General features: G+C 32.6%; 1 protein-coding gene across 1 annotated transcript in view; it reads right to left on the bottom strand.

Annotated features, from left to right (window-relative positions):
* LOC108690633 (KIN17-like protein) overlaps positions 1-6,681 on the bottom strand; it is a 13,109-nt gene extending 6,428 nt beyond the window's left edge. The window contains exons 1-2 of the mRNA XM_018198021.1: positions 6,578-6,681; positions 124-297 (exon numbers count right to left, since the gene is read on the bottom strand). Of these exons, the coding sequence (XP_018053510.1) occupies positions 124-297; positions 6,578-6,681 (278 nt within the window). The remainder of the gene's footprint in view (positions 1-123; positions 298-6,577) is intronic.
* Positions 6,682-12,317: the final 5,636 nt, after the last annotated feature.

Raw genomic sequence — 12,317 nt, 5'->3', positions numbered from 1 at the left:
TATATATATATATATAAAATAAAATATTTTTACCTTCTCCACACTCTTCACTTAACCCTCCAAATCAATTGTTATTCCTTCTTTTTCTTCTCCTCTTCCTCCTCTTCCTCTTCCTCCTCCAACCCGATTGTCAAGGCGTTCTCCTTTTCTACCTTTTCTTCCACTTCCTCTTCCTCTTTCGCTTCCTTTTCCTCCATCGCATTATCGAGATTGTCGATGAGATGATTGAATTCAATTCTATTTACACGCATTTGTATAAGATCATCCACCTCATCTCGATGATACGATGGAATAAATCTAATTGATTAACATGTAACTGATTAATATCGATAATAACTGTATCACTTTGAACCTGGACTGAGGAGGAGGAGACAATCCTCAACTTTTTTGTTTTTTTTTATCACATATTTCTTTTAGGTAATAGCAATGCACTATAAAAAAAAAATTATCACTTCACTTAATCACAGAAATGTGCAAAAGTATTCTATCATTAAGCATTAATGGTAGAATATTTTTGTACATTGGGGAAAAAATTACTCATATCTCGCGCGCAAACAAACTTCTTCTTTATGTGAATGACCTTGATTCTAACACAGAGTTAATACAGCTAGAAAATGCCGCTTATGCGGTGAGTAACAAAAAACAATGTGTAGAATTCGAAAAAAGAGTAACATAAACTTAATTGCGCGTTTGAAGCCAGTCACACTTTCTAAAAACGACAATGCAATAACATCCAATCATGCGCGGAGAAAACAGGATAAAGACTGACGCTGAGAATTAACCTTCGCCGCAGCGAGCCTATCTTTTAGGATTTATCTTTAGGTGGCAGTTGTATATAAAATAATTCCTATCATAAGTGTCACGAGAAAAGTTATTGCATTATCGTTGCAGCACTCTTTATAAGAGTAGCCTAATATATAGTAGATTATTTGTGCCATCGAATTGCTGAAAGTTCACGCTGTATATTTATTTTCACACCTGTAATTCCTTTTTTCTTATGTGGAAAGATACATACGTTCATACATACAAGTTCATACATATATACGTTCATACGTACATACATGCATATATGTGTATATGATTCGTGATACGAAAAAAACAAGCGTTGACTGTTCTTTATCTAAACGGAGTACAATGGCGCGTCAAGGTTGGAGGAGAGGAAGGTGGTGTAGGAGCACATTGAATAAGGTACTTATATAAAACGGTGTAAGGGGTTTCCTGGAATATAGACAGTCACAAATCTATTCCCTTCATTAAAGGAGGAGGAATAAAGTTTAAAAAGCTGATAATGATAATATTTTTTTCTTTTAATAAATATAAGTTTACATTATAAATGAAGATTCTGTCAGCTTCCATTTGTACTCTCTCCTCATTATCTCCTTGACCAAATTCTCAAGGGTTTGTAAATGATTCTGTGTAAATTTATATACTACATATGTAGTCCTTTTTGAAACACGAGCAGAAATGATTTTTCGATCTTGAAACGCTAATTCTACTAAACTACCGTAGTAATATCACGAGTTAAAATTGATTAGCAATTTAACAATTTTTGATGCTTTTTCACATCTTCGAAACAATTTTAATTTTGCTTCATGACATATTAAGATTGTAATTGAATGTATCTTTATGACATTATAAGTTGTTATTATATGTGTTCTTATACATATAAGAAAAGTTGTATACAATTTCTATAATTATATTTTTATCACATATACATATATATCTAATGAGATTTACTATGTCACTATTAAGATTTTCAAAATAATTTTTATCATAGAATTGGATTAAAATATAAAGAATATTTAATGTATATTAATAACTGTAAGTAAATCTCAATAAAACACACACAATTTTTGTACGTTCGCGTATGTAAGTAATTACTCATATGTGTATGTGTACAGAATGTTTGATAAGAAGCGTAACAGAAGATAGATCAAATGAAATCGAATAAAAAATCGCTTTAAAATTTTCACAGTAAACAATAATTAATTTCCATTATGTTTAATCCGCTCTGTCTGTCTACAAGGAATATTATAATATATACAAATATTTAAATACTCCGTAGATGTACATATATGTTTGCAATTATGCACATATAAATATTTGAGTATTCAACATTATTATATTTTATTAATACATATATTCCATGCCGATCATCGATAACCCACACATCATAGTGGACAAGTTATCTAAAATGGAAATTTTGTTTTACACATATATCAGCTATTAAGCATTATTAATAGCTGATACATGTGTAAAACATACATGTGTAATTTGACTCACTGTTAAATAATTTTTTTCACGGATTCTATAGAGATGTTCCTGAAAGAATACAAGACGACATATCTATAATATATAAAGAGAACAACAAATGAAACAAGAGAGAAACAAGAATATAAATACTGTCCTAATGTCTAAACCTTGGAAGAAATCAGAAAAAAGGAAGACATGAAAAAAATGACACTTGATGAGTATAGTATAGAATAAAGAAATTATCAAATATTGAAGGATATTGCCAAGCACAAAGTTAAAATCAACCATTAATTTTGGTGAAAATATTTTATACAAAATTATTATGAAGTATATCACAGAAATAATAAGTATATTTGGAAACATAGATATATGCACTTTATTGAACAATTAAGGAATAATGAAAAGACGGAATAAAAGACAGAAAGGACTTGTTCCAAATATGAAGGATGTGGATTAGCAAGAATACATGAATATCAAACTAATATTTTTGAGACACTGACAGAAAACATGGCGAATGAAACTAACATAATAAATATGAAACGAAATCTTTTTTTTATATTTGCTAAAATGTATAAAAATCTCATTTTTAAAATACTCACTTTTAAAAAAAGAATATTTATCTTTTTGTTTATTTTTGCGATATCTTATTAGATATAAAGAGTTCCTTGATTTTTAATTTATTCATTATTCGCAGATTAAAAATTTTTTAATTTTGATATTGCTTCCTTAAACAATTAAAAAAATTTTAGGTAAATATTGAAAACAGACTCTCCTCCAATAATTTCGACCTTTATATATATTATCAAGGCTCTGAGTAATCTCCGGAAAATTTTTTTCTTAGCTCTCACTATATGTGTATTTAAAAGTTATTAACAAATAAAGTTGACAATATTAATGTGTAATTAAGTATATATTTTAAATTATAACCACAAATAACAATATTCCTCTCTTCCTCCTTGCCTAGGGATCAACAACTTCCAAAGCGAAGCGACTTCTACCCTGCCTCGCCAAAAAGTGCGATTTTCCACGCGAACCGAAATTTATCTCACAGATAAGGCTTGGATTAGGTTAGGATTAAATCAGAGGGGGGAGAGCAGGGGGGAGGAGCAATCCCCTACTTCACCCATACTTCTTTGCTTTTAAAGCAAAACAAAATCAATTGTTCTATTCCAGATAATTTTTGTGTAAAAAGATTACATGTGCGGGGGAGGCGCGGAGCCCCTCTGTCTGCATTCCCAATCCGATTTAACCCAATCCTTATGTTAATGGAAGACTTATGCCTTCTTGCGGTATGTGAAGCGCTATTTTCTTTTCGCCAGAGACTTCTCGCCTTGTAGCCACGCATGATGTGGTTTCGTTAGCATAAAATAAGTGAGGCAGCTTGTGCAGAAATATACTTTAATTCTTCTTGTAATGTATTTACATATTACTCACGTTGTACAATGATCAGCTTGCTCATCGGTCCTCACGTGGCGACTATTGGATCGCGAACAATTAGCGCGTCTTGCAGATGCAAGCACGCCATGCTAGTCTAAGCAGCACCATGCAAGCGTGATAGAGAAATCGATACGCAGCCATGCGCGATATTTAAACGACTAAATTTTTTCCACTTTACTAGCAGACATATCATTGCTCTTAAAAATCACCTTTCAACAAAACAAGCGATTGCACTTAACAAAAAATAGCGTATTGAAGAATTAGCAAGACAATTAAAAAATAAAAGTATAACTAATGTGAATAGACAAGGAAGTAAATTTCAAGCATTATGATCAAACCTTAGTCTTCAATTGACAGTAGACAGAGACTAATGGGTTGTTTATAAATGCCATATCGTACCGATGCGAGATATGGCATACTAGCCTGGAAGTATCTGTAAATTTTCCCTAGAGGCTATGGTAACGGAAAGGTATGTCTTCTTTGATAATAATCATTTGTCGATATAGATAGCTCGTTATCACTTGTTATGCCGTTCTTGGCACTACTGAAGATATTTTGTGTCACAACGCTTCCAAAAGTGTTGACACAGTGTTGTTGTATATATATTGCCATCGCGAAAGATTTACGGGTATCTCGTCCAGAAATCGCTTGCGATAAGACGTGAGAAAAGTGTCTAATAAGTGTCAAAAAATGTCCCGGAATTAGCGACCAAATCGACGAAATCAAATGAAATCGAAGTGAGAGGACGAAGATTTAGTATTGCTTCAATCTGAATGAGTAATGTTTCCAGTTCTTCATATTTCAGGTTGATTTCTTGTTGTACAAGTTAAATGTCGCTTGGTTGCTTTCACGACTGCTTCCCATATATAATCATAGTACTTTAGACGGTATAAACTGCCAACAAACTCTTAGGCTCGCCACCTGATCTTGGATTTGTTACTGAGTTAGCTTGTTTTGGATTACTCTGCTAATTCATTTAGCTCGCGTTTGGCACCTACCTAAGAAATTTTTAATCGTTGTCAGAAAAAATGTCTAAAGGACAGTTTCTTCTCGCAACGAAAGTGTCTGAAGACACTTAGAAATGCTTTTGACGACAAGATTGAAACGAATTATTCAATATAAACCGCCTTGGTGGCTAAATAGACAAAGATTGCAATATAGAATTTCATCAGCTTAGTGGTTTTTGTTTGCACCTTCTTTGCTGTAGAGAATTATATTAATATAATCCACATTGATCAAATATTAGGGAAGTTTTAATCTGCGATTCAAGTAAATTCCTTATGATGATGGAGGCAGGTTCTAAAGCAGATGCATTTTCTGAGAATGTGTCGAATGGTGTTATCCACTAAAATGAGCCAGTAGCGCTCATGAACTGCGGCTGGAGTGGCTTGCTGTCCAGTATGTAAAATGCTTCACAAGCTAATGCATCACAATTAAGTCGGAAAATGAACAATTTCTAGACAATAGTTGGAATGTTTGAATGCATAAGATAAGAAGGATTCCCTTAAATGACCACTCACGCATAAGATGCCGGAATCGTCAAGAAATGGATTTAATTTTAATATAGGACTGTAGGAACAGTTCCTTGATTGATGAGTGACTTTGTTTCCTTTTTACGAAATGCTTCAATTGTATTACCTTGATCAAAATCGCGTGTTGTTGCTTATTCAGATATAGATTCGACGATGTTCCTTCATGAAGATGAAACTTCTTGTAGTTAGTCGGATGATCCTTTTTACATATTTAAAGTTTTCCACAAATCGGAATATGTATGCAACACAACCCGAATGAGTCTGGTGAAGATTTGAATATCGATAAAATATGTCAGGCTCTTGTGTATTAGCTGCTATTGCGGTAATAAGAATGAGTTTTCTTTCAAGAATGTTCTTCATATCGATGATTTAGGGAAGAGTTCTTTGAGGCCAGCTCTCCTTGACATGCTTCAGCTTCATGAAGGTTCTGATCAAATATCTAATTGAGTTAAAGAATTTGGCATGATACCTCGTAACGGGTCGCAGGGTATTGTCCTGCGTATGTGATTCCACTGATAGATCGATGTTAATTCTTATATTTTCCCGATGGTATGCCATAAAGTTGACCAATATCGATTGCATGATTGCAGTCAGTACAATTGTAGAATTTGTCCACAGATAAATGGAAGCTACTTGACATTTAGAAATTTTATTGATAAGTTGAGCTAGCAACAATGTACATAATTCGAAACGGGAGTGACAAGTTCTTTAATGGCATTATTCTCGATTTAGAGTAGACGTATGCAATAGACATCGTTGATTGAAATGGAGCGTAAATAGATGCTGCATATGTGATTTCATTAGTGTTTAAGAACTCATACAGTTCCAAACAAGTAGGCTGATTTGCAACAGTAACAAAGCTAGAAATGCTTATGCTATTTAGTTCCTGCTACTCTGTTTCAAAACGCTTCCATTTGATATTCAATTCCAAGGGAATCAATTCGTTTCTATTGAACTTGAGTCGCCAGAGATCCTGCCAGATCGAATAATGTAACTGGATTCAACAATCCCAGTGGATCAAAGATTAGAAAGATGCGCATAAAATACTTCATTTGATAAGCACAAAAGGAGGCAGATGATTGATAAGTATGTGATTGCTTGACAATCCCATGCATAACATCGGTTTCTCGGAATCCTTATCGAAGGATAGGATAAATTCTCTTTGTTTGATCGAGGAGTGCTGGTCCTGGAGACAGAGAAGATTGGATGATCATTTCCTCCAGCTCAAATTTTCCTTTTCGCAATAATGTGATAATCTCCCTCTTTGATTGATGAAGCTTCTTCTGATAAATCTCTGATCCAGTAATAAGATCATCTAAAAGTCTTGCAATACTATCTATGACGCTTTTGGATACCGATTTGCATTATCCTCCACTAACTTTCGTAACACATTGATTGGCAGAAACGGTCCTAATAAAGTAGGTAAGAGTGAGCAATTCGATAGTTTTAATAAGCTCATTTTGGGATACTCATCAGAAAATATATTGTAATGATGTTTGAATTGAATCGAACTTTTTGATACATTTTGGCTATATTGATTGTAAGAGTAATTTTGAATGTTCAGAATCTGGCCAAAATGGAAAAAAGATCTTACGTAGCTCACCATTAATGCGTCACTTAGAGATAGCCCGGTCGTGATTTTGCATGAGTCATCGAACACTACCTTGAACTTCGTAGTGCAGCTCGTTTTCATACAGCATGGTATGGGAGATAAGATGTAGCAGACTTGGCATTGTGTGAATGATCATCTCTCTCATGTGGTCCAAATGTACGTATCCCTTCGTGAACTTCCTACAAGGCATACAAGGTTGAAAGAGCTATTTTTTCGATGATATGAAGCGTTTTAGAGCGATGTTTCGGAATTCTCCCTAGTTGTTTATCTTGCCTTGTTGGCTTGATGAATAAAACGCCCGTCACTATTGCACTTTATGCTTTGCAGGAATAATTCTTCACAGGTCTTATCTTCAGGAGGGAATGGGTTAGTACTATTATGTTCAACTTCTCAACCGACTCAACGTATGCTTCAATTCATCGAATGATATTAAATTAAAATTAAGAGATCTATGTTATATCACTTGATGTGAAATGATCCATTCAAAATGTGTTTTTTACAGTGTCGGCTGCATTGATTGTTTTGATTGTCAATCTGACCCGCACAAATAAGCCTCTAGAAGGATTCGGTTCCTATTGAAATGTCAACGCTAGATAGTACGTTAAAATTGGGGTCAGCGAGTTTTATGTGTTTTGGAACAGACACACTTTGTATGGGTATAAAATATTGCGGTAAATGCTGTCATTTTTGGAAACACAACGCAATCCATTTTCTCAGAAATTTCGCAGAAATTATTAAAACGAGATTTGACGCAGACTACCTTATTGACGTGAATTACTTCATCTATGACTCTCTACCATAATAACATCAAAAGATCGTCGTTTTAATCGATTGACTAACTCTTTCTTGATGACCTGATGTATGTGGTGACTGGAGGTGAAGGATTGGTAACCTGACACGATGTTCGCGTGCTTGACACAGATTGATCGGAACTATTCCAGTTGTGTGCAATAATGTGTTATGTTTTTTGCTATATTTCTAGCAGATATTGGAGCTACATACTTTTGCTTGGTGCGCGGTTTATCATTAAGCAATTACAACAAAAATGCGCGACCTTAACTCTATCTTCAACTGATAAATTGAGAAAGCTTTTACAATGATATATGAATGATATATTGAATGATTTTCTTTACATACGAAAAAAAGATTGGATGTTTGCAATAGATGTGGACTTTAAGTTGCTACTGTATTTTGGAACTGATATTTGTTGAAAATAATCAGTATATAGAACTCTTGTTAATAATACACGATAATGATTATTTTGAATGATTATTTTGATATAAGAGAGATTAGATTAGATTGAAAATCTTTATAACGTAAAAATTAAATATATATAAAATTACATGATAAACTTTATAACTTACAATAATATTTTCTGATATAGAATAAATCATTATTAAGACATTATGTACATACATCATGTAATGTCTTAATATTGATTTGTATGTTTCATATATTTAATTTTTACGTCATATCCGTCATGCTTTTCCTTTTGACACTTAATTCCCACGCTTTACTAATGGCTACATTCAATTTACAATAAGATGAACAATAAGATGAACAATCAAGTTATCCCAATAGTGGACCTTTTGAGGGCCTTAAACACATGCAAATGTTTGAGAATGGTGTCCAATAATTCGCGAATCATGCTATGATTTTCCTTATATACATCGAAAATACATCAAACAAGACGCGAATATGCCTTTGAACAAGCCATGTCTGATTGTCCTTGAACGTTCCTTTCGCTTTGTGGTCAAACACAATGTGATTTCATTAGCATAAAATAAGTGAGACAGCTTGTGCAGGAATGTAGTATGGATGATCCACGTTGCAAATACAAAAAATGTGATCTTCGTTGACCAATTAAAAGAAAAAATTTTTGAAATGACCAATCAAAAAATGCTTCAAAGCATTTGTAGCATGAAGTGGATTATTCCCTTTAATTTTCCTTATGACATATTTACACGGTAATTCACGTTGTAAAATGAGCCAGCTTGCTCAACGGTCCACGCGCAAACGAACAATGGCGGACGCAGAATCGCAAACAGCAACTAGCGCGCTTTGCGCTTAGAACGTACATACTGGAAAAGTTATAGGTGACTGTCAATGATGGCATCTATCTGTCCTTGCCTAAATACTTCACCGCATGCATCGATTATTATTATGTAGTATTTAAGAGTGTTATATTATCCCCACTCTTGTCTTAGAACATACACATTTACGCTCATAACATATAAATCATGTGCAACCGTGATAGCAAACAAGCTTTCAGACAAGGATAGACAGATATTGGAGGCAACTTATTCCTCCAACAATTGCAAATGTTGGAAGACACCTAAAATTTGTTTAAATCAAATTAAAGAAATCTTCTAGAAATTTCAAGAATTACCTTTTCTTGACGAGTTTCTTAACAAAAATAACCTTGGCATTCTAAAAATGCAGTGGAATAAATTATTAAGCATTAACTGAATTGAAATTTTTAATAACAATGTTATTAATGATTGTTATACGTCTTGGTCTGAAGTCTACAAATTCAAAAATGCAGGAGGTAATTTTGTCTTTAAACAACATTAGCTACATTAGCATTTATCCTACTATCATTACCGACAAACAATTTCATTGTAGAATGCGGTTTTTCTATAATGAATGTCGTTAAATATGGTATAGTCCTTCCAATATGTATGTTTTAAGACTTTGCGGCTGTAAGCCGCTGGTCTGAACAACGCTACGCTAACCTACTATGCAAGCGCAATAAAGAAATCGGTATGCAGCCATCCGCGATATTTGAACAATTAAATTTTTTCATATTAGCAGACATTACTCGCAGATACCTTATCTGATTGTGACCTTGTGGACCTCGCTTGGAAAGTCATTAATTCCTGTAAACAGGAAGGATGGGGTAAATTTTGTGTTCTATTTAGAAAACTTATTTAGTTAATTTTTTAATGTATAACGAGCGCGGACTAAAATCTTTTGAGGATTACTCAGAGTTACGATCTTAACAATATATATCAAAGTTGAAATCATTAGAAGTGAATTCGTTGTTTTAATATACAGTTACCAAATTTTATATAATAATTTTTGAAGTGAAGTTTTCTTAGAAATAAAAAATTACAGTAATTTGTTCTCATCTAAGATTAATAAGTTCCTTCATTCCCTGACTTTTCCCGATTTTCTCTGATTGCTAACGGCTCTGATATATTCTTGCTTGTTACAAGTAAATATTTGGAACCAAAGACTTTGTTTATAACGAAAGATGAATCATAAATCATCTTAGCTGTTCCAATAGAAGACAAAGAAAAAACAATTAAAATCATGAAATTATAAACTATTAAACATTTATAACCAATTTTTTAAAATAGGAATAAGTTTGTATTTGTAATGTGGGAAATTTTGCTACATATAACAGATAAACAATAGAAATTTTATTTTACATCGCATGTGAGAACACAATCAAATTGATTATGCGGTTCAAAATAAGGATTCTTAACCCTCCGTTCACACAAAGGATTAGCGTAACCTATCTCCCGATTTTCATAGTTCAGACATTTGGACACGCTTTGAGTAGTGGCACTGAGGCTTTTCTTGGAAAAAACTTATGTATCACTTCTACAATTCCCGTGCTTGGTCTTCTAATGTACCATTAGCTACGTAGTTGTACAGTGTAAAGTGTGTGTTCGATGTTACTTTTGCGACCAACTGCGGACTTGTAGTCGGCCACAATGGCACCTTGCGATAATGAAGAAAAACTTGTGATAAATGCGGTCTCAACCGCACAAGTTGCAGTAAAATTCACAACAGATGAAAATTATGTAGTCCAAAATATCGAGGTGACTTCACCAGCGGCGGAAACCAGGGTTACCAGATGTGATAATTCATCAAATAGGCGAAATCTTGAGTCTTCACATAGTAAAATATGCAAGTTTAGATATCATGATATTTTGCATGATATTTTTGAAGGTATATGAAGTAGCAAAAATTTTTAAGACTTTTATAATTGACGAAAAAATATTTTCTCTCGATACTCTAAATTCGCGAACTGCACATTTTAACTATGGTATGAGCGTTAGGAAAAATGTCTGTTTGTATACGATATAACGCTCTTATCATAGCTACTAACAATCTCATCATCAGAAATGTTATTCTTATCGAAAATCTCGGTTTGCTTATTGGTGACTTGTTCTTCTCGATTATGAAGTATGGGAATTTTATCTTAATTTGCGTGAAATAATAAAAGCATCATCATGTCTCCATCATTTAATATTGTGATTCTTGAATTACTCGAAACTCTGAGCATCACTCCTTATATTTATAACTTTTTTCTGAATCGCTAAAGCCTAAATATCATTTATTACTTCACTACGCTCGAATAATGAAAAAATTTGATCCCCTCAAGTATCTTTCTTCTCCATTATAAAGCGAAACATAAACAATTGAAAGAATTCCAAAATCATAACATCGCATCAAAAACCAGCTTTTATACTTGCTTTGAAATATTAGTTCAGTATGTCTTATTTCTCCTTAGGAAAGGATTTTTAAATCGTTATGTTGGGATCTCATACTCGACGAAAAGTTGAGTTTTTTACGCGATTATAGTCATTTGAAAAATATTCTTTCGCCACATATTGTTAATGAATATCAACATCTTGAGTTGAAAATAGCATAATTTATAACTAACTTATATCTTATAACTAACTCGTATCAATGCAGTTATAAAAATAGACTCGAATGATTTTTTGTTTGGTCAAATTAAGTACATAATTATTCATGAATCGCAAAATATATATTTTTTATATTTCAAATTGAACACATTGAGTATATATCGACATTATTATGTATTTGAAGTGACCAAGACAAACACATGGGGATTTATAAATTTTGAAGATATCACTCAGTATTCACCTATCAAGCTATACATAATGGCGAATGATAAACAATATATGCCGTGCGAATAGAAATACGTTAATGCAAAATCAATGTTCTCTTTTATTTTTATATAATTCCATGTATATATACAAAAATTTATTTTGTAACAGATTTGTGTGCAACATTTATATATAAATATTTATTTTTGTGTACAATGTTTATATAAATATGTGTTATTTTTGTGTGCAACGTTTGCATATACGTATGTTTCTTTTTTGTTAACAGATATAAAAGTTAATAAATAAAATAATAACGAACTAAAATTCAATTATTCTGTCAAATTATTAATTTTATACTTAATTTTTATAGATAATTATTGCATATGAGCATGTGCTAAGATAGCACTATGCTAACAATAAGAATACAAATTTCTTTGGTATTTTTAATTAGTATTTTATTATAATTTCTTTTTTTTCTTTACATGTAAGTAACAAAAAAAAAATAGAATTAACTGAAATTATTGTAATTTGATTCAATGTAATGTGTGAATATTTTGTATCACAAAGGTGATATAAATAGTTTGAGCGAATTACATTGATTATTTTTTTTGGGAAATA

The sequence above is a fragment of the Atta colombica genome, unplaced genomic scaffold, assembly GCF_001594045.1.
Source record: "Atta colombica isolate Treedump-2 unplaced genomic scaffold, Acol1.0 scaffold34, whole genome shotgun sequence".
NCBI classification, from domain to species: domain Eukaryota; kingdom Metazoa; phylum Arthropoda; class Insecta; order Hymenoptera; family Formicidae; genus Atta; species Atta colombica.
This window is presented reverse-complemented; position numbering and strand designations above follow the sequence as displayed.